At 37.5% G+C, this 23,769-nt stretch overlaps 2 protein-coding genes across 2 annotated transcripts in view; one reads left to right on the top strand and one right to left on the bottom strand.

Annotated features, from left to right (window-relative positions):
* Positions 1-252: 252 nt before the first annotated feature.
* SLC7A9 (solute carrier family 7 member 9) lies at positions 253-10,630 on the top strand (the record flags this gene model as incomplete). The annotated part of the gene is made up of 12 exons (XM_080637677.1): positions 253-357; positions 1,459-1,606; positions 2,470-2,712; positions 2,957-3,082; positions 3,376-3,475; positions 5,144-5,188; positions 5,491-5,614; positions 7,259-7,362; positions 8,052-8,148; positions 8,910-9,059; positions 9,492-9,666; positions 10,566-10,630. 12 exons carry the CDS (start codon positions 253-255, stop codon positions 10,628-10,630), a joined length of 1,482 nt encoding a protein of 493 aa, XP_080493803.1.
* Positions 10,631-12,905: 2,275 nt separating this feature from the next.
* The window catches only part of TDRD12 (tudor domain containing 12), a gene marked incomplete at both ends in the record, with an annotated part of 34,132 nt that continues 23,268 nt past the window's right edge, over positions 12,906-23,769 (bottom strand). Inside the window, 10 exons of the mRNA XM_080638383.1 lie at positions 12,906-12,991; positions 13,353-13,419; positions 13,513-13,666; positions 13,752-13,865; positions 15,448-15,502; positions 16,517-16,656; positions 18,465-18,634; positions 19,094-19,186; positions 19,756-19,966; positions 20,265-20,452. Of these exons, the coding sequence (XP_080494509.1) occupies positions 12,906-12,991; positions 13,353-13,419; positions 13,513-13,666; positions 13,752-13,865; positions 15,448-15,502; positions 16,517-16,656; positions 18,465-18,634; positions 19,094-19,186; positions 19,756-19,966; positions 20,265-20,452 (1,278 nt within the window). The remainder of the gene's footprint in view (positions 12,992-13,352; positions 13,420-13,512; positions 13,667-13,751; positions 13,866-15,447; positions 15,503-16,516; positions 16,657-18,464; positions 18,635-19,093; positions 19,187-19,755; positions 19,967-20,264; positions 20,453-23,769) is intronic.

The raw sequence follows: 23,769 nt of genomic DNA, 5'->3' as shown, positions 1-23,769 counted from the left end.
CAAAGACAGAAAGACATTCACTGCTAGGTGGGTATGAGGAAAATCTACAGCAAGTAGGATGGATGAGATGAAGGAAATGCAACTAATGCCTCCTGGATTTCACCTCTGAGTGGATAGCTGGGTGGAAGGCCTTTGCCTGTGAGCAAGTGTGTGCGTGTGCATTTGTATTTTCTGGCAATGTACACTTTAACATTCATATGCTAGACCAATATTTTGTTTGTATTTCCTTAGAGATTTCAGCAAGTAAACCAAATGGGTGAAGAAAGCTTGAAGAAAAGAAAAGGAGAAGGCAACAAAAAAGAGGATGAACAGTCCATTCAGAGCCATGAACTCCAAACAACGCACCTACAAAAGCAGGTAAACCATTTCCCCTTTGGTCCATCGGTGTGCAGGGGGCTGGCATGGGGAAGGTCTGTGCACAGGCATCAGCATGCAAAACCTGCACTTGTGTCCTGGTTTAGCTGCGATGTGCTAGTATCTTGGTAGTGTGGGTGGCTTGCAGTTTAGGAAACTACTAATTACTAGTCAAATAGAATCACAGCATGGTTTGCGTTGGAGAAAACCTTAAAGCTCATCTAGTTACAACCCGTGGGTTGGACACTTTCCACTAGACCAGGTTGCTCAAAGCTCTGGTGAAAACACAAAAAGTAAGCATATGTATTTTTTTAAAGCCTTTGAATTATTTTGCTGTCTGGTAACTGAAGTTGATCAACTGAGACACTTCAGAAATTTTACCTTTTCCTTCCACATGTACTTCTCAGAGGCTGAAGTGGGTTTTTCAGCTCATTGATTCTGGAAGTTTGCTGATATTTGTAGCCACAAAACAGCCACTGGTACAGAAATACAAATAAAAAGGTGTCTCCTCCAGAAAATTACAGATGCCACAGAAATCAGATATACCACTTGCTCTCAGGAGGGAGTGGAATTCCTCTTTAAACTTAAGTAACATGATTCTTTCACCACTTAGCAGTATCAAGGAAATTCCTGTGCACTAATACTTGAAGCAAGGAAGTGAAAGCAACTGCTGGAAAAACAAGCCAGCAAACAAACAAACAACCCAACTCCATCCAAGAAATCAGATTTTAGAAGCTTAGAAAATTCAGAATTCCTCAAGTGCTCATAAAAGAATTCCAGTGTTTAATCAAAGACTGGAAAGGGGATGCTGAAAAGTACAATATTAGATTTGAGCCCTACACAATTCAAAGGATGGATTAACACAACAAACACACAGGCATGCACAGTCCAAATAACTGGACTTGTGGGAACAGCAGGACTACACAGGGGTGCATATGCAGGGAAAAGAGAAACTTCAGTCTCATGTATTACTTTTTAGAAGTTGCATGTTGAAAGCTGAAAAAGGTAAGTCACTAATAACAATTACTATAATTGCATTATACCAGGAAGCAATTATTGAATTATCAGAAGTTACTTTACCAAAATGTCTCATTTTATTTTAAGGTGGGCCTCATCAGTGGAATCTGTATGATTGTTGGAACAATTATTGGCTCAGGCATCTTTATTTCTCCAAAATCAGTACTTGCCAATGTGGGAGCTGTGGGTCCTTGTTTAACCATCTGGGCAGCCTGTGGAATTCTTGCAACCTTAGGTAAATGAATCAACAAAGCAACTGAATCTTTGGGTAAATCTCTGTACCTACTGTTTCTGCATACTATGCTCATTTCACAAATTAGCCATTAGCACCTAGACCAAAGTAACATATCCTGGTAAGTGTACCAGTACTCAGCAAAGAAAAATAAGATATATGCTGTTTATAAAAGATAAATTGAGCTTTTTAAGACTGCAAAGCACATTCACAGTTCATTCTTACTTCATCCACTAACTAATAAAGACAATACTTTGCTACTTAAATCACAGGGAGTGAGATGCTCACTGGCAGTGAGCTAGGTACTTCTGCCATTTTCCTTCTTGTGAATTCAATTCCACTATCTGAAAATACAGTGCTAAGCACCTCAAAATGAGCTTCAAAAAGGTAACCAAAAAGGGAATTCATGGGCACTCTGTCAGGTACTCAGCAGAGAAAGATGCCAGCTAGAAGTATCCTCTACTCCAAAGCTTAGTTGACATTTTAATTAAAAATTGTGCAGCAAGTCTATTTTTCCAAGTTTCCCAAAGGCAGGTCACTCAGTGCAGCTGTCACTTAGATGCTTCTTATTGTGTTGGTTTCTTAAGCAGAAATCTAATATAAAATCAGAATGTACTTTTTTTTTGTTGAAGTCTGTAACACCAATAGTTCTGGTCTGTAACTTAATAGTTTCAGTGTATTTTTTCCGAGTTGCTCACAAGTAATTAAAATTTTATTTTGCATATACAGTGAAACATACCAAAACACGAACAGAGTAATGATGCATTGTATGTATCTATTTTCTCAACTTTTCTACCTATTAAGAAGTGATAATCTGTTTTAGAAAGTGTGTGAACTAAGCTAGTAACACTTTCCTTGTTATTCAGGTGCACTTTGCTTTGCTGAGCTTGGTACAACGATCACAAAATCTGGGGGAGAATATCCTTACCTTATGGAGGCCTTCGGCCCAATTCCAGCGTTTTTGTTTTCTTGGACAAGCTTACTGGTCATCAAACCCAGCTCATTTGCAGTCATTTGTCTCAGCTTTGCTGAATACACATTAGCTCCTTTTTATCCCAGCTGTGATCCACCCCAAGTCGCCATCAAGTGTCTTGCAGCAGCTGCCATCGGTAAGATTTTAAGAGACAAGATCCACCAGTGCCTGAGTCAGAGAACAGTTTTTCCCCACATTTTTAGAAGTTATCCAAACATAGGATGTTAAAGCCCCCTGTATCAATCATAATAGACAAACAGCAGTATGGAAAAGTAGTAAAGTAAGTAAGGCGGGGAGGTGAAAGGGGGAAAGATTTCAGAAGCAACTTTTCTTTTAATTCTGACAAATCTAATACAGAACTTCATGAATATGTATTTCAGTGATACTTACAACAGTGAATTCACTGAGTGTGAAGCTGGGAAGCTATCTCCAGAATTTTCTCACGGCTGCTAAAATGATCATTGTCACAATCATTATTGTAAGTGGAATTGTTCTCCTTGCACAAGGTAATTAAACACACTACTTGCAAAAACTATTTTAACTTCTGCTATGACGTAAAACAATTTCCCACTGACAGAGGTGGCGTAAAATAAACTTCTCTTTTCAGAGTTTTAGTTCCAGATCTCTCAGTAACTTTGGTATTTTCTTTTAGAGAAAGGCTGGGTGGGAAATGCAGCACTACAGATCAACTAATAAAAATTTGCATTAATTAATTTCAACTGTCAGAATGTTTCTTCATCTGGTGAGGATTAAAGGAATTAATTTCAATACTGACCAGTAATCTATGTCTTATTTGCAGGAAAAACAGAAAACTTTAAAGATTCTTACAAGGACAGTTCAGTTTCTTTTGGATCTATTGCTTTGGCATTTTATAATGGACTCTGGGCATATGATGGATGGTAAGGTATCTTAATGGTTACAGTTTAACATCTTATAACTGGTTTACTCTCCTTCAGCACAACTCAGATGTGATCTGAAAAAGTTAACATCTGACTTGTTATTAATGAATTCTGGAAAAATAACACCCCCACCCTCCCCCCCCCCCCCCCCAAACCTCAAGATCCTGTTTGTAAGGGAAAGAAACTATACTAGATCCTGAAAGGAGCTGCTGCTTTGCTGCTGAAGGTACTTAAGATACTGTGGTAATGAGAATATAAATATAATATAAATAACTAATATAAAGTTCAATGCCACTATGTTAGGCCAAATAGCCTTCCCAGAGCCCCTTTCTTGTGAAATGTAGTGATGTCTGATTAGTACAGGAAGACATAAGAAAAGGTCAGAATTTATAAGGTTCAACTTTCAATTCTTTTTTTTTTTTTTATTTTCATTTGGAATTAATGTAAAAACATTAAGTCTTCTTCCCTGAGAAGCTTTAAATTTTAATTCTCTGCATCTGTTTATCTATTATCTACCATATTAAAGAAGACACATTTGAAAATTCACATATATGGATGAACTTAGTTTTACGTTTATGCTCTACATAAGGCATTTATATTTAGTACCCAGAAGAGTGCTTTCCAGAATTATTTTCATAGGGATAAACTGGCAGGAATATTTAATCTCTACCACAATCCAGAAAACAATTTACACATTCCATTTCCTGCAACTAAAGGGAATGTCAGTTGGTCTCAGACTCTGTTGGCATAAATTTAGTATCATGATCTGATCCGTTAATGCTATTCTTAAATGTTCAAACTGTAAAGGCTTGCATACAGATCTGTATTTTGGAAGGTACTGAGAACATAACTCTTAACTTCCAGCAAAGCAAGTCTAATGTAGATGCTTTACACTTTTATTTTTAAATGGATCACTCTTTCAGGTTCTCTTCCCCACTCAGGCATTCAAGTCTGCTAATACAGAAATTCACCTGTTTTAAGGTGACAGCGCAGGTGCCTAACTAAGTATTTCAGTATATGTAACTACCAGGCACTGATGTTTGAAGATTGGTCTCTTGAATTGTAAATACCTCTCCTCACACTTTCAGAAGTGGACAACTAAAAATCTCGTTTTAATCTGGCCTACACGCTCTAGGAAAAATAAGTATTTTGAAATTATAATTCTGATTGGTGTAATCCTTAAAAAGGTTTTCACTCATTTTCTAGACAACATGACTCACTTCAGTCCTTGTGATGGGTACGCTTGTGCTTTCATTTGAAGAGACTCAGATATTGCAAAGCTTTGGGTTCAAAGGCAGTCCTGTATTTGAGATCATGTCTGCCAAATTTTTGTTTTGTTCTTCTGGGATTCTTTTATCCAAGAACTAAGACAATCTCATTGCAAAATCTCAAGAGATACTTGTAAAATTGTGAGGAGGAAAAGATAATGGAGGGAAAGATGGTGAATCAAGAGGTTGACATTTGGGGAAGAAGCTCACATAGGTTTTTGTCCTGCAGTTTTACCACTTAAAAAAACCCTCACCAAACTAAACAAACAAAACAAAAAACCCCAAACCCTTCTAACTGCAAAGGTAAAAACCAGTAGAACAAGTAACACCAGACTTCATAATGTATTAGGATTTTAACACCTGACTGCTAATAACATTGTATGAATGCTTCTCCTTCCAGGAATCAACTCAATTACATCACAGAAGAACTTAAAAATCCTTACAGGTAAAACCATGTAGGAAAGCAGTGTTTCTAATGGCAAAAAATTGAACACTACTATTTCTGTCCAAGCAGGCATATATTTTGCCTTGTTTTTTCAAGCAATGGTTATTCAGTTTGAGCACTTAATAGACAAAGCTTCGTAAGTTTGTAATTTTTTTTTAAGTCCTGATTTCCATGGCTCTACAATAAAGAAATGTAAATACACCTAAAGAGCATATGGGGAAAAGTAAGAGTCCACAGTTTACTATGACAGCTCTACCAGTGATACAGCAATGCTGATGGAGTCTTACTTTTGCATCCTTCAGAAATCTACCGCTATCTATAATTACTGGAATCCCCTTCGTTACAGTTTGTTACGTTCTGATAAACATTTCATATTTCACCGTAATGACTTCAACAGAACTCCTGCAGTCCCAGGCAGTTGCTGTGGTAAGCCACTTTATTTTGTAATAGAGCATCTGGAGAAGGCTGTGTGCATTAAAGTCATGAGCAAAAAAGGAACCTGTAATTTTTCTTTAGGATACAGTCAGTTTCTAAGCTGTCAGTGTCCTCTTTATCCCCATCATCCACTGTCATTTCTTAATCTAAGAGTTATTTCAGTGATGCTTACAACAGTAGTTATGTCATATCCCAAGAAAAAAAAACAGAAGGAAGCAAAAATAATGCAGTCTGCAGCTAACATTTTGTGAGCACTGCAGCTCCAAGGTTGATTATCTTCCATAAGCATCAGAAAATGGAAGGAAAAATAACACATGGCTGATGCTTTGCCCTTTTCAGTATTTCCAGTATTTCTGAGGAAAAAGTACATGCAAAAATGCCAGATCAAAGTTCGTCATGCTCGAGATGGCAGCAAGGAGTCCGTAATTCACTTCTTCATTTTTTTTTTTTCTTAAAGCTAAGAATTACCCTAAAGCTAAGTATTACTACAAGACTATTACAGATAAAATTAAAGATGATATAGATTTCTAAAATCTTAACAGAAGTATCTGTCCCTGCAGTTCCACTCAGTAAATTTTCTGTGGGACATGGTTCTCACCTGTTGAGATCATGCAGCAACTTTTCTTAGCATTAGTTTTTGGGGAAAACAGTATGTCCCATGCATGCCAAATGCAGTGCAGCACAATGAAGTACATGAATTTAGAAATTCTTACGTATATTAAAAAAAAAAGTTACAATGTTAAAAGAAGTTATTCAAATTCAGAACTTTGGTGCATTTCAACATCTTGTTTGCATCAAGAGGTACAGCAGTATATATATTGAGACTTAAAGAACTTCAATATACCACAGAATTCACAATCTAAACACCACACATCAGCTAGCACTGAACTTCTCAGACTAACAAAAAATCAGAACTGCCATGGAGCAGCAGAAAGGCAAACAACAGGAGTGCACAGTATCATCAGGTCTGCACATCTGAAAGTAGACTTCTTGCGTGGCACTGGTGTGTCTTACCACTGAACAAAGAAACACTGATGTTACCCTTAATGCTTGCCCTACTATAAAAGGTTAATCACCCTCAACTAAACCCCCAAAACCTTTCAAAAGTTTGATTTCAAATGCATTTACAGTACTTACATTAGCTCTACTCCATCCTGCAGTAGCAGCCCACATACCACAGCATAGGTAAAAACTGGTGTGCTGAGACCATTGCCTTTCACTGGTGCACCCACAAGGCCCAGGCTGTCATGCTGTCGCTGCCAGTGTTAACTCCTTCCACATAGGTTAAAAGAGCTCATGCATGCATGGCAATCTTCCTTTTCTGCAGGCATTCCCAGGTCAAGTGTTTTGACTAGAATGTGTGTTTATTTTTTACATGTCTCCCAGTGTTTCCTACAGATGCTGCATCTCAACCACCACAATACTCCACTCTATACAGTGGCTCATGACTTCATCCAGGTCTTCAACTGGCAAAACATTTTTTAGTAACTATACAAAATATACAATTGATGTTTTTAATGGTGATATACTTTAGATACTCATTTACTGTACTTCTGAAGAGGCTCCAACATTACTCAATATACCAAATGGTAAACTGAAATGACAAAAATACTTAATTTTAATCCCATATCTCAGACATTCGGAGATAGAGTCCTTTATCCAGCCTCTTGGATAGTTCCTCTCTTTGTGGCCTTTTCTACAATTGGATCTGCCAATGGGACCTGTTTTACTGCAGGCAGGTAAGCTCCCATCCCAAATACTTTAAAATGAGAATTTTTGAAGGATGGAAAGAATTCTGTATACGTATGTATCTACACACAAAGATACAGGCATTCTTTTGATCCCTATGTAAAACATGTAATTAAAAAGTACCTGCAAATCTAACTATATTGTTTGATTTTCAAAAAGAAACTGGCTATGCAGGTTTAGAAAATAAGGTCCCTTATTGCTTCCATTAATGTTTCCATTTAGTGTTTAATAAGTATTTAAAATCTCAAATCCAGCTGAATACCAGAGGGCTGTAAAGACCAGGTTTTTGACAGGTTGTCAATACAGCTTTTTGATATAAGGCTAATTAAAAAATGAAATATGTAAAGGGACACAATAGCTAACATGTTTTTCCAAAATAATTTTAATGTACAAATTAATGATTCTGACATCAGTCTGAAGTTCACTAATTTAATACTGTTTCTGAATTCGTTTCAAATTCACTGCTTTGTTTCACCAGTAACACAGGCTACTTCCCTTATTCCAGCCTGTAACATATTTTAGATTCCATTGCATATCAGGGGAAATACTGATGTATTTATAGTTGGGTGTAGTCACACAATAAAACATACCTGAAAGTGAGTGTAGTCTTTTTTTTCCAGGAAGGCATTAAAACTCTAGGTGCTACACTAACTAGATTGCCTTGTTTTTGTTTTGTCAGACTTGTTTATGTTGCAGGTCGTGAAGGGCACATGCTGAAATTGCTATCTTACATTAGTGTCAAGCGTTTAACACCAGCCCCTGCTATCATATTTTATGTAAGTATATATTTTTTATGTACAGAAAACTTATCAACAAAATTTTCTAGGAATACACACTTCCACAATTTCTTATCTGCAGTCTTGACACGTATCTTTGATTAACTAGACAAGAAAATTACTAAACAAATATTAGGATAAAATCCCACTATATACCCACCCCCAACTTCTTAATTTTAAGTTTCATTGCAGAACTGGATTTTAAAATCAAAATGTTTAAGTATCCACAGCATGAAAACAAATTAAGAAATTAAATTATTCCTATTAGGCAGTATTAATTTCACAGGATGCTAAAAGCAAACTATTACCACTGTATTTCCTCCCTGTAAGAATGCATTTACATCTTACAAAAATATACTCAATACATTTTAAAATAAATCTAGAATATCTTATTTTTATTTTACCCATTTATTTTCAAAGTAAACCAAGATAAGTTGAAAATTCAATTGCTCTGTTGACTCCCAGTAACCTTAATAACCTAAAAATGTATTTAGCATCTTCACTTACTCAAAGATACACAGTCAACAACAGAACAGACTAAGGCATTCAAATTTTAAGTCTTGATTTAAAATGGAATTAAGATTGCACACAAAAATAAATACTATTATGTTAGCAGGGGGACACTATCTTTAAAGGTGCTGCAATACACTTACACCCAAATGTTTAAGGAAAAGCATTCACAGATCATCACCCATACTGACACAAGTAAAATTCAGCCTTCTTTTACAGTAGACTATACTAATTTTTCTTTTCATTTTTAGGGGCTCATTGCTATTATTTATATTATCCCTGGTGACATTGACACACTCATAAATTACCTGAGTTTTGCAGTATGGATATTTTACGGTTTAACTGTCCTTGCACTCATTGTTATGAGGTTTACAAGAAAGGACCTCAAGAGACCAGTCAAGGTAAGTTCAGCATTCAAAATGGTTTTTCCTCCATTCACAGAAATAATGAAACACGACCTCATCCTAAATATTTGCATATTTAACAACATCCTTTTGCCAGGTTTTCAGGAATGAGAAACTATTAGTCAGCAGACTACCACTGAAAGAGTACCCAGACTAAGACCCCAGGCAATTTCACTCGAATCAGGGCCCCAGATGCATTAAAATGCAAACTTTTACATTTCTGTTTGCCATTTAGACAGAGAGATCTTGGTCAACGATATAGGAGAAGAGTTTTCCCTATCCTTCTTCTTGCTACTCTACTGCCCCATTTGATGCTAGAAATTTGGAAAGGAAAACATGCATAAGGCAATGAAACTATTCTTCTTCCATACACGCAACTTTTGTAAGAACAGCAAAGGAACAAGTAATTTTGTGCTTTATATCTTGCAGATACCAATCATCATTCCAGTCGCAGTGACATTAGCCTCCATTTTACTGGTACTGGCACCAGTCATCAGTGCACCTGAACTAGCCTATTTGTACTGTGTTTTATTTATAGGTAGTGGACTTATAGTTTATGTACTTTTTGTTAATTTTAAATTCAACTGGCCCCAAAAAATATCAAGTAAGTATAACTCACATAGCCAGCTCCAAGTTCAAAACAGTACTGCTAAGCTTTTGATTAATTGCTGTAATGAAGCTTATTATATAGGCCATCCCATCTGAATCATGAGTGGGGTGTGGAAAGGAGGATGTATTTTACTCCTTCCTGTGAAAAAAAGTGGTCTGACTTCAAGAAAAATGAAACTTTATTTACAAAAAAGAAATACATATCTTCAGTAGCATGAAGAAACTGACTTAAAAGGAACAGAATTATTTTATCTGTTCAGTTATGAGTTAGTTTGACTCTCCGTATTTTGAAACACTGGCTTTAGCCATTAACTAAGGATTAGCAGACACACATTCTCGTGCCACAAAAGACCGCTTTGAGCTCAAGTTAGTAATTTCGCTATACTTACTAAAGAAAATGTTAACAACATTTAAGACCAAAAATAATGACAGTGCTGCTGAGTAAGTAAAACCTGCAAGAACCCAGCGTGATCATTTATAAAACAGTTTTGTGTAATCTCAGGATAAACTCTTTGCAATTATCTATGGAAAACCAGGATACACAAATACTTCTGAGAGGGAACAGGGAACCAGCTTAAAAGGGCAGAATTAGTAGTTCTAAAGACACAAAAAATATCCATCCCTGTCTCCCCTGCCCCCCACTATTATTAAATATTGTATAATTATACAATCAGAAGCCCTGTACCCTAATGCAAAGTCTAGAAATCCTAGAATGTTGTAGCTTGAATCTTGTTTTTTATTCCCCACCCCTTATATTTGGAGATGTGAATACAGAAAAGACAGACAACTACTCACAATGATAATTTTTTCAGGAAATATTCTTAGGAAAATAGTACAAGTCTGAATAGAAATACTGTTCTCATAAGCCTCTAACAGTAACTTTTCTCCCCTCAGAGCCCATCACTGTGCACCTTCAGATGCTTTTGGAAGTTGTTCCAGCAGAGGAAGTTACTGAATAGTGTATTTTTTATGTTGTTTTTGAGTGGTTAAAGGAGATTCACATATTTTGCACACATTTAAACTCTCTAAAATAGTGTTCATACTGGTGTATTGTTTTTGCAACACTTGAAAAATGTTAAATATGCAAGAATAAAAGATTTGAGCCAGATTACAGTGTCCAGCAGAGGTGTTTCCATTTTTCACTAGTATGTTATGGTATCTTGTTTTCTGCATTGACATTACTCAAAATAAACAAGGGGAACTTCTCAAATTATGAAGATGGCAACTTACCAGCAGCATTGCCAAGATGCTTTTGATCACACTGAAATCAGCATCACATTCAACAGACCAGAGAGGAAGGACAAAGTAACGTAAACCAAGGCTAACTGTTCTCAGTTTTCTCAGACCAAACACTAGCTATCAAAAAAACTGAAGACTGAGGAAGTGAGAATCGAATGAAAATGGGAAGCACAGTTGATACGAAGAGGCTGATTTTATTTTTTTAATTAAAACAATTACCATCAGCAAGAACATGACTTTACAAAGGTAACTTCATCCTAGAAACACTATTTGGTAGCTGATGAAAAAATACAAAAACAGTACTACATTAACATACAGATTTAAGCAGCTTTTGCTTTCCCTTCTGAGAAAAGTATAGACAGATTCTAGGCAGCACTGCTCCTATATTCACTCTGTGAATTTAATCAAGTCACTTATCAGTATTTTGATGTAATTAATTTGAGAAGGACTTCATACTGAAAGCACAAGTCCCTTCAACAACATCTAAGGACCATCATCCTATTAAGGGACAAGTCAAGGAACAACAAAACTTGTGGAGGAAAAAAAAAATTTTTCAATTCGGTGATCTGACAGTCTTCTGTTTGCACCTCAACACAGACTAAGACCAAAACACAGTTACATTAGCTATTTCCCTAAGTATTTCTACAACAGTTGCAGCTTTCCAAGTACCTGTACACAGGTGAAGGTTGTAATTGAGTTCAGTAGTCATCAGGTTCCTCCAACACCACTTTTTTTTTTTTTTAAACCATACGTTAACAATTACAACTTTTTGTGTCACATGGTGGTTTTCCACTGGCATCAACAATACTCTTAAACATTCTTAAAGAAGCAGCTTTATATTATGCTAATATTAGAAAAATTGTCAGCGTAAGTAAAAAAATAAACTGTCATTTTAGTGTGAGGTGCCTCTGCCCATGGCAGGGGGGCTGGAACTAGATGATCTTAAGGTCCTTTCCAACCCTAACTATTCTGTGATTCTATAAACGCATTGATACTGTCTTTTTCCTGTTCTTGAAGCAAAGGCATCCTAATGTTTCAGGCTTCTTTAAATAAACATGTAAATTCTCATCTCTATTCTAAATCACCATATAGTTACATCAGGGAAAACATGCTTTAACATCTAAAGATGCAAAGAGATCAATACCAGATTAATTTATTATGTATTTCTTTTACATGACTACTTTACTGCAAGATGCTCTGCATGTGCACAAATCTTAACAGTGACAATTATTTATGGGAAGATGGTATATAAACAGGCAAAGCCTTAGGCTAAGCAGACAAGATTTTATTGTTCATTTGCACAGTAGGAAAGAGTTTCGGATAAACTCACAGGGAATGAAGTAAGAGCATTCATAAGAAATCAAAATGTCAAACAAATACTAAATCTACTGTCACAGAAGCTTTGCAGCAGTTAGTTACTATAGCAAACTGCACTGTACAATCTTTGATACCAAGTCAACATATTTCCAATGAAGTAACAAAAACTGCTATTGGGAGCTGCAGCGTAATTTCTTCATGCGGAACTGACAAATGTGATGATTGCCAACAGGCAGAAACATATGAATAGGATGAATATAGTAGAAACAACTGACAGATTCAGATTTTTAAAACTTTGAAAAATTACTAACTACAGCTAACACAGCAAATTCACTCAAAGTAAACCAGAAGCTCTGTAACTACTAATAAATTCAACCCAATTCAATTACTAATAAATTCAACCAATTCTTTAGATTTCACTGTTTGGACAGCACACTTACATTAAAACCAACGATTTTAAAGTGAAGGCACCAGAACACATACGTAATGTTCTTCTAAGGAGTATTTATTTAGGTTCTCAGAGCCCAGAGGTAAGGAGTTTGTTCACTAGTTTCCTCCTAAAATTAAGGACAGTTCTGCAACCTATGTGTTTAGTTTTATCACTTTTACTTGAAATATTCATGCAAGCAACTGTTTTGAAGAATAATTCTTATCAGAGGAAAAAGATCTGTATCCAAATTAGTCATCACTTTCTGTTCCACTGACTTCTGAGGAGTCAACCAAATCTTCTGATACTGCATCAGTGCAATAAATTTTTTTTGGACCTAGAAGTAATTATCAAATTATCAAATAATTATCACTTATAAAGCAAGAAAAAAATAAGAACTTCAAAATAAATCTGTAGTAGTATTAAAAAAATACCAAAACAGTAAAATTACACTTTAAACTACAAACTAGGCCAAACCACTAAAAACTACTTTTAACTGCTTGTCTGTGCTATTCTGACAGAAAATTACTCTGCTGCCTAGTTTGCTATTAGTGGTCCTGTCATCTGTTTTCAGAGAGTTTGAGCAAGTGAAGTGTCATATATATCTGAAATAAAAAAATATTTGAGATAAAACCTGTGCAGAAATGAGGATGCTAATCATCTCATGCAGTATAAACACCAACTCGTTCATTCCTTACCACCTTGAAAAGGACTATCATCTTCACAATCTTCCCAGTGTTCAAAATCAAGAGACACGTGATTATTCTGTTGGCAAAAACATTGTTTGAAATACTTGCATTGGCATACAGTGGGTATGTTCAGAATACGCAATAACTCTCAAATTAACTTCCACTTCACCTTGTTCTTTAGTAATTTGCACCATGATCCTTTTTGCTCTTTCGCAAGAATAATAACAACCTCTTTATCTTTTATCACACACGTAGACTTCTCTGCAAGTATACACTGATGCAGCTCCATGTCAGCCAAATAAAATTTGTCTCCTGAAGAAGCACTACATCATAAAACAAAGTTTAAAAAAATTAAATGCAAGCTGACAGTCAAACATTTTGTAATTATATTAGATTTGTTAAACCTACCTGAAAATCACCTTCTTTTTAGAGAACTCACATTTATGGTCAGCTGCACTTGCTATTTCTACCTTCACTGTAACCGTCTCTTCATTTTGAAACCACTTTATTTGTGGATGAAAGCTAAAATAAAGAAAGTATAATAGGATTTTTTTTTTCCAAAAATAGAAAAAAAACCCCTATTTCAGAGAAGCTATTTTGCTTAAGCTAGAATTTTTCCATTAGGTTACAAGCAACTAGCTGACTTTCAGCTGAATAGCAGTGACAGGAAAGTACATGACAGGATGTCAGTCAAGCCTGCTACAAAAGCTGTGTGATCTCAGTCTTTGGAGTAGCACATCTACTAGTCCAAGTGGGGGGAGACACCTAATTAACTTTGATATCTATAGGAATCAAATTTACTGCCCCATTTAAGGATGCTACCATAGTCTGATATTGAAACAACAAAAGAAAAGGTAACAGTAGCAAGACCAGCCTCTGAAAGACAAACCAAACTTTACAACTGACTACAGACACAAATACACATCTCATGAGTATTTTCAACTTCTTGTTTTACAGCTGTTATGCCTCAATCTTCCTCCAAACACTGAAAGGTTTTAACCAGCAAAAGATAAATCCTGTTAACAGACAGTAATATCCGTTTATTACTTCCCTTATCATACCCTCAGTCATATCCAAACCCTCATTTATTTAACTGCTATCTCGTATCTCAACGTGTAACGGAGAAGATCTGCAACTGTTCTAGCCAAGCTGCAGGAGATACAACTAAAAGCAATCAATCACCCTACCAAGAACTTTTCCAATAGGCTAAAATACAAAATATTTCTGACACTTGCACAAGGAAATGACAGTCACCCATAACTAGCATTAACAGAAGAAAAACTATAAACCACCAAAGAGAAGCACTGCCTAGTCTCAAAGTGAGAAACTTACACATTTCTCAGGATCCATTGTCAGTTGACTTTGCCCACAAACCACACTTACGATTTCTCTTGGCATACTCCCAATCATAAATAAACCTAAACCTAGCATTCATTTTTACTCCATGCTGCTCAAATTACTTAAAAACAGAAACCGCTGTATCCAAAAAGGGTTAAGGATAATGGATCCACTTCCAATCAAAACAAAACAAACACAGAGCAGAAAACAAAGAGAAAAAGAAATTGGCCATAATTTCGCGTTGCAGACATTCTCAGAATAAAATCAGTTTGTTTTTGGTTTTTTTTTTTGGTAAGAACGAAATTACATTAAGACACAAAACTGATTCATCCTATGAAATACCAATTTGCAGAGACAGAAGTGTCTGAGTTGTAATTCAGACACCAAATAGGACACTCTTTGGTTAAAACATAAACCAGATTAAGTGCAAATCAGAATTTATACCCATCAACTGAGCTTAAAGAGTGTTTTGTTTTCATTCCTAGTACTGTGGTGCCTTATCAAAGATTACACAATTTCAACAGGTAAAGTTAGCTTCCAGGAGTAAGCCAAAGAGCAACGAAATTACTTAAAGGGATTCACAAGATGGTGTGTGTGTATATACATACATATCTAACAGCAACAGTCAATCTCTCCAGTTCAACACTGAGGTAACAGAATACTTCTGCCTATATTATACCTATTTACTCACAAAACAGATTAATCTCAGTAAGGACGACTGTCCTCTTTGGCAATTCACATTAAAAATCACTCTGAATTTTTGTACCATTGGCGCTGATGCACTGTAGTGTCTTCTACTTCCTTACTTTGACGTACACCATCTAAAAAGAAATCAGATACTATAGAAACCAGATACTTCCAGAATACTCCAGAACCACTATAAACACAGCTTGCTAGCAAGCAAATTACTACTGCAAGACCATATTTGCCATTTATACTGGGTACCTGGTATTTGGAAAGATTTTATGAAGTTAATACTTCAACTGAAAATTTTAACTAAAAAGAACATTGTGATTGGTATAATTTAAAAAAACCCAACACAACTGCACAGTTTTTCAGGTCAGGTAAAGGTTTTTCTCATTTCAAGACATTACTTACTTGAAATCCAAAACATGTAATTTTAGACAATGACTAAGAGTTTCAGGGTTGGAACAACTAATATTGCTGTTACCATCACAACTTACAACATGGCATTACAGTCAACTCTACTACACCAGGAAAAAAAGCTTTCTATGATAAGTACTCCATGATCTTACTTGAATTTTGCCTGCTGCAACATTTTAAAATCATTCAGCTTTGACTGCTCTAAACTCACGCACCAACTGCTGCAAGGTCCCCTTCCTGCACGTGACAAAGCCCTGAGCTTTTAAGCCTCTGACCGAATATCACATCCTTGAGCTTTCGGCTTTCTTTCCCCTTTAACCTTTTTCAGCCATCCTAAGTCTTGGAAAAAATTAAAAACAACCTCCCAGAGAACAATGCTGTTACCTCATCTTTCAACAGATTTCAACTTCCTTAAACCCTATGGCTTCTGACAGGAAAATGCTCACCCTGTCTACAGGAGAGATTTCCTACTCACACATTCCATTCAGTTCTTAGTCTCTCAAGGAATAACTGTTTCCCAAATAGCAATACAGCCACATTAGTGGGATTTACTCTCACAGCATCTCCAAGCTACTAACTACAAGGTATCTCTGGCTTATTCTAAACATTATCTACATGGTGCTACTCTGTACACTCACAGAGGTCTGCGCTTTGTAATATGACATTCAGGTTGACATTTAGGCGCCTATCCTTAAAGTTTCAAAATTGTTGGAAATCCTAAAAATGTTTACCACATGAATGAGTCCTGAAAGTAATCTTAGAAGAATTACAGTTTTCTGTAGAGTTTTTTTGTGCCGACATGTTCTGTGGATTGGACACGTTCTCTGCATTGGACATGTTCTCTGGATCAGCTGTATCCTCCTTTATGCTTCTGAACACAGAAAAATACGTTTTAAAATGAAAATATTTAAATATGTTTAAGATATAAAGGATTCCTAATCATAGCTGGAAATCCTTCTGAAGTTTTTCATTTTAATACATATAAAAATCCCTGATGAAATGCACTTCTACAAACTATGAATACCACCACAGGGTTGCTGAACTTCAGTAACTCAGAAAGAAGCATTTATACAGAAATCTGAGTTAGGAAAACGTTTATAATCCTGGTGGTACTAGCGTTTCATCTGAAACAAAAGTCTATTGACTCTCCTGTGTGTGACAGTCCTAGACAGAAAAACTATTCCCTTTCACAAAGAATTTCAGCAGTTTTTGGGGCTTTTGGGTCATATTTCATTTTAATTTTAGAAAAGTAAAAATTTCAGAATATTCAAAGTTCTTAATTTATCAGCCACAGACCTATGGCTTCCCAGCTGTACAGCCACTAGTTGGGCTCAAATAAAATGGAACACTGCAACAGTCAGTTTACTTGAGAGCTCAGAGATAGGCACCACGACCAGCAACAGCCTTGGAACTCACTGTCAAAGCATTACTGAGAACACAGCACCACATTATTTTTGAAACACTGAATCATCTGTTCAAATGAAATCTCATTCCATGACCTCCAAACACCCAGTGGCATAAGAGAACCGAAACCAGTCTAGTAAGCTACTACCTAATGTTTCAGTTCACATAATGTCCTGGGTTCAGCAGTAGCAGTCATTTTTTCTACTGGTGCAGTGCTGTGTTTTGACTTTCGACCCGGGAATAATACTGATAAAGCCGACGTTTTCAGTTGTGGGTCAGAATGTTTACCCTGACCAAGGACTTTGTGAGTCTCATGCTCTGCCAGGGAGGAGGAGAAGCTGGGAGGAAGCAGGGACAGGACACCTGACCCAAACTAGCCAAAGAGGTATTCCATACCACAGCACGTCATGCCCAGGATGTAGAACGGAGAGTTCCCGGAAGGGCTAGATCACTGTGGGGTGGGGGTGAGGTACCGGTCGGTGAGCGGTTGTATTCTCTTCCTTGTTATTTCCTTTATCATTATTATTATTGGTGGTAGCAGTAGTGGTTTGTGTTATACCTTAGTTACTAAACTGTTCTTATCTCAACCCATGGGAGTTGCATTCTTTCGATTCTCCTCCCCGTCCCTCCAGGAGCGGAGGGAAGAAAGGTGGGGGGGGAAGTAGACTGCGTGGTTCTGATTTACGGCCTGGGCTTAAACCACGACACATAAATACATAGTTTTAAATTAATCCATATTGAAGATTCAGTATTAAATACCTGTGCAGCCATCTTTATTCAGAACTGACACATCTTACTAATTTACCTCCAAAGTAATTAAGGTAAGACTGAAGTAATTTCAGTCCTAAATGAGAAATACCTTTAATCACTTCACATTTAGAAAATGCTTATCAGCTTTTCTGAGTAATTTCAACTAAACAATTATTTGAGGCCAGGTAAAATACAACACAGCAAATTCAACTTTAGTGTATTTCTTAAATATAATTTCTGAAATATATCTGCATCACATACCAGTTAAACATTTTCTAGAATTTATGTTTTTCTTTTCATGATGCAGGATCTTAAGGTCCCTTCCAACCCAAACTATTCTGTGATTGTGTTTTATGTGGCTAAAGAATAATTAAAGGAAAGCAGATATATCACAAACACTAGAGTCTGTGTTCAAATCAAAATCACATTCAATAATATTAATAATGAAAATACCCAGTTAAAATTAAATAATACAATTTTTTACCCTAGTAAACTATATGCTGAAAAAAATTCATGAACACTTACAAAGACTCTAAGTTCTCTGTGTGATCTAATAATTTCAGGTGTCCACATAACTTCTGAAGTTGCACTATATGTTCTGGGTTGTCAGTTCCCAGACCCGTAGACAAAATCTCAGACCGAACGTTGTATTCATTGGCTGTTATCTTCAACTCTGGCAGCCTGGTTATGCGAACCTTGAATGACAAAGCATACTAAATGGAAATCATAGCTCATAAACAGTGTCTCTTCAAATCTAAGCTTTAAACATACCTCATTTATTTATACTTATAAGCAGCTCATTTGCAAACAGGAACCTATCCCCATTTCTGTTAGAAGTAAAAATCCCTCAATTTGCCTTCGAGCTACCTATGGATAACAATTCCTCACAGAACTCCTTGTTCATAAAATGAAGGATTGCTTAGAGTCAGCTGTCCAGGACCAAGTCCCAGATGCTTCTGAGTATCTCTAAAGATAAGAGATATTACAACCTGTCTGCAGCCTGTTCCACTGCTCAGACACCATCACAGTAAATTAACCAACACATGAATACCCCACAGAAAGTTAAAAAGGAAAAGACAGAAAGAAAGAATTGTGCTTTATTATAAAAGGAGTTTAGATACAAATATTTTGTAATGGTACAGTTCTATACCTACCATTTGGTCAACCCAAGCTGTATTTCCCAAGGTATGTACTATTTTTGCTTCATGTGGTTTTCCTTTGATTTTGTGATGTATGTAACGAGTTACCTATGAAAAACAAGTTTTCGCTGCATTTGAGAACACCAACATAACTATATAGTTATTTTAATTATAATGAAACAATCTTCTGAGCTTAACAATGAAAAGGATATTAAATAAATAAAACGTTTTGAGTAAACTAGTGAATACTCCAACTCTACCATAGGTTAATACTCAAACTCTACCATAGGTTACCTTAGCTTAATTAAGGGCTAAATAGTATTAGCCTTTAAGGAGGGATCTTACTTAACAGAAGAATATTCCAACACAGGTCAATTTACAGAGGCTACTCTTCTGCTGTTACACCCCACAGATTCAAAAGTAGCAATAGCTAGTTCTGTAAAAACCCATTTAAATCAGAGAAAAAAACCCCATAAACACCACTTTATTATTTTGTAGGAAAACAAACAAGAAAAGTGACTTATTAGAATTTGGCCCAGCAGCAGATATTTATTTCTAATACTAATAAGCAATGAGATTTGGTAACTAAGTTTGTAGTTCATTACTGCTTTCTTGTAGAAAATAATGCACAGAAATTAAAGAACAAAGGAAATACCATGCAGAAACATAAATATTACCTCTGGGTTCCATTCAGTTTCTTTATCAATGGGTTTCACTCTACAAACTACAAATTCCACAGCCTGAGCTGGCAGGTACTGAAACCTTGCAGGCAAATGAAGCAGCTGGCAGCTCTGAACTTGACTTGTTCTGCCTTCATCTATATATTTAATTTTGACATTGAAGAACAGATTTTCCTCCTCTTTTGGGTATACCTCTAACACCTGAACCCTTCATACATTAGGAAAAGGAACACAGAATTATTATTCATCTAACTAGCTGCAAAAAGTTTTTAATCTACTAATTTAGAAAACTCTATTTTCATGGCAAAACATTAAACTGTGTGTGCACATGCATGGGTAGTCATTCTGCTTTCCATTCAGTAACTTAAAAATAGGTTTTTAAAGGTCTAAATAGCACCTATTTTTTTCCCTGCTTTTGGATGTGGGCCTACTTTTTTTTTTAAACTAGAAACAGTGAAAGTTTAAAAAAGTGACACAGATAAGAAAAAAAACCCCAACATATTTACCTGTGAAAAAGTCTTTTCTCACATAATCCATATAATGCTAGCACCTTCACCTTTTTAACAGAAATTCTATTACTCGGGTTCTCAAAATACTCATTAATTTCTTCAGCAAGAATTGTGTATTGGTCCTTTTCCTTATCTACTATTCGACCAAAGTAATTTGTTGCACTTACAATGTGGAGAGGCAGTATCTGAAAACAAAAAACACCTGAGAAGAAAGAAGGACTACGTGATTTCTTAAAAATGACATGTTAAGCTTTCATATTCAAGACCACTTCCCTCTCTCCAGCCTGAAAAGGAGACAAAGATGCTGCTGCATACACACATTTCAGAAGATTTAGTTGTCAGTGTATTATTCATACTCTTATAATTCTGAATTCAGAATTAAATGAGGAAACAGAGTAAGTCATACCTGCTGCCTTGAGTGCACCACATGTAAGTGCATGTTTCTAGCAATAGTGTCATGAAACCTGTCCTGGTCTCAGGCACTAAAACCAGATACATGTAGGTTGTCAAAGGGTTTGAAAACTCACTTCAACAAATTCTTATTTATTAGGTAGAAACAGACTGACACTAAGAATCCACCCAGTTCTCCTTCATAACCTGTGACTTTTGGGAATGGGTAACACCCATTAACTGCATGACATAAAGGTACACAAATTTTGCAGAAGACAGGACAGGAAAAAGGCATCCAGCACACCTTGGACCCAAGGGCTAAAACTTTGGCAGGACCAATTGTCTACATGCTTTCCCTCAGCAATCATCATCCAACAAGGAGATGAGAGATTGTACAATACTGCTGTACAGGAAGACACTCCAGTGTAGAACGGACCTAAAAGCCAGGTGAAGGGAGCTGGAGATACAAACTATTACTGGCATGTGAAGAACAACCATAGCAAAGTCAACCCAGTAACCACAATGGTTTCATGACTGCAAAACTCAAAACCCCAACAAGGCCCACTTGGAACAACACTCTGTATCAGAATGATTTTCAAAAAGCACTGACATCTTAGTACAGAATCATAGAATAGGTAGGGTTGGAAAGGACCTTAAGATCATCCAGTTCAAACCCACTGCCATGGGTAGGGACACCTCACACTAGACCATGTCTTCCAAGACTGTCCAACCTGGCCTTCAACATTGCCAGGGATGAAGCATTTAACACTTCTCTGGGCAACCTATTCCAGCGCCTCACCACCCTCACAGTAAATAACTTCTTCCTTATATCTAACCTGAACTTCCCCTGTTTAAACTCATTACCTCTTGTCCTACCACCACAATCCCTGATGAAGAGTTCCTCTCCAGCACCCCTGGTAGGCTCCCTTCAGATATTGCTCTGAGGTCTCTACTATCTTCTCTTCTGCAGGCTGAACAGCCCCAACTTTCTCAGCCTGTCTTCATATAGGAGGTGCTCCAGCCCCTGACCATCCCCGTGGCCCTCCTCTGAACCTGCTCCAACAGCTACTGTCCTTATGCTGAGGACACCAGAACTGCATACAGTACTCCAAGTGGAGTCTCAGAAGAGCAGAGGGGCAGGATCACCTCCTTCAACCTGCTACTCACGCTCCTATTGATGCAGCCCAGGACATGGTTAGTTTCTGGGCTGTGAGCACACAATGAAGCCAGCTCATCTTAAGTTTCTCATTAACCAAAACCCCTAAGTTCTTCTCCTTAGGGCTGCTCTGAAGCTCTTCTCTGCCCAACCTGTAGCTGTGCCTGGGACTGCCCTGACCCAGGTGCACAACCTTGCACTTGGCTTGGTTCAACTTTATGAGGTTGGCACTGGCCACCTCTCAAGTGTGTCCTGGTCCCTCTGGATGGCATCCCTTCCCTCCAGCGTATCAACTGAACCACAGAGCTCGGAGTCATCAGCAAACCTCCTGAGGGCGCACTTAATTCCACTGTCCACGCCCCTGACAAAGATGTTGAACAGGATGGGTCCCAACACCGACCCCTGAGGGACACCACTTGTTACCCATCTCTATTTGGACATTGAGCTGTTGACCAGAACTCCCTGCGTGCGGCCGTTCAGCCAAGTCTTTCTCCATCAGGTGGTCCATCCATCAAATTGATGTCTCTCCAGTTTAGAGACAAGGATGTTGTGTGGGACAGTGTCAAACACTTTGCACAAGACAAAGTAGACAACATCAACTGCTGTGCCCATATCCACCAGTTCCTTAGCCCCATCACCAAGTGCCACCAAATTGGTCAGGCAGTATTTCCCCTTAGTGAAGCCATGCTGGCTGTCACCAACCACCTCATTATTTTTCATGTGCCTTAGCATGCTTTTCAGGAGAATCTGCTCCAAGATTCTGCCAGGCACAGAGGTGAGACTGACTGGTCTGTAGTATCCCAAGTCCCATTTTCCTCTTCTTGAAAATGGGGGTTATATTTCCCTTTTTCCAGTGGTCAGGAACTTGACCTGAGTGCCATGATTTTTCAAATATGGTAGACAGTGGCTTAGCAACTTCATTCACCAGCTCCTTCAGGACCCACAGATGGCTTTCATCAGGTCCCATGGATTTGTGCACATTCAGGTTCTTCAGATGATCTCTAACCTGGTCCTCCTCTACCATGGGCCTAAGGTCTTCATTCTCACAGTTCCTAAATTTGCCTTCCAAGACTTCAGCGGTGTGGTCAGATTACTTGCTGCTGAAGACTGAGGCAAAGAAGTCACTAAGAACCTCAGCCTTCTCCAAATCCAGGGTAGCCAGCTCTCCCGATAGCTTCCGGAGAGAGCCCACATCATCCTTAGTCTGTCTTTTTTTTGCGCCATACCTACAGAAGCCTTTCCTGTTATCTTTCATATCCCCTGCCAGACTCAATTCTGGCTGCGCCTTGGCTTTCCTGACCTGATCCCTAGCTTCCTGGACAATGTCCCTGTATTATTCCCAGGCTGCATGTCCTTGCTTCCACCTTTTATAAGCCTATTTTTTCCTTCTAAATTTTGGCTTCCTGCCTCATTTACTGAGCTTGGAGCAGGCAATCCTTGAATATCAACCAGCAGACTTGAGCCCCCCTGCCCTCTAGGGCTTTATCCCATGGGACCTTACTGAGCAGGTTTCTGAAGAGGCCAAAGTCTGCTCTCTTGAAGTCCAGGGCAGTGAGCTTGCTGCACCCTCTTCTCACTGTCCTGAGGATCTTGAACTCCGCCATCTCATGATCGCTGCAGCCAAGGCTGCTCTGGAGTGTCACATTCCCCACCAGCCCTTCCCTGTTGGTAAGCATGAGGTCAAGCACGGCACCTCTTCTTGTTGGTTCCTCTATTACTTGCAAGAGTAGGCAATAACTGCTCCATCTAGATGGTAAGGGAAGAGCTTATACAGTTTGCAGTATCCCGTTTTCTGTGGATACTGCAAATGAAAATGCTACTTTCAAATGACAAGGCCAGCATATGCTTGTTTTTCAGGAAGTCTGCATGAACAGATGAGCCAAGAAAAAATTCCTCAGTTCCAACAAAACACACATTATCTTCCACTTTTCTTTGCTCCAAAAGATAAATTTATTT

The sequence above is a fragment of the Psittacula echo genome, assembly GCF_963264785.1.
Source record: "Psittacula echo genome assembly, chromosome: Z".
Classification (NCBI taxonomy): domain Eukaryota; kingdom Metazoa; phylum Chordata; class Aves; order Psittaciformes; family Psittacidae; genus Psittacula; species Psittacula echo.
The sequence above is the reverse complement of the archived record's forward strand: the minus strand, read 5'-3'. Positions and strand labels throughout refer to the sequence as shown.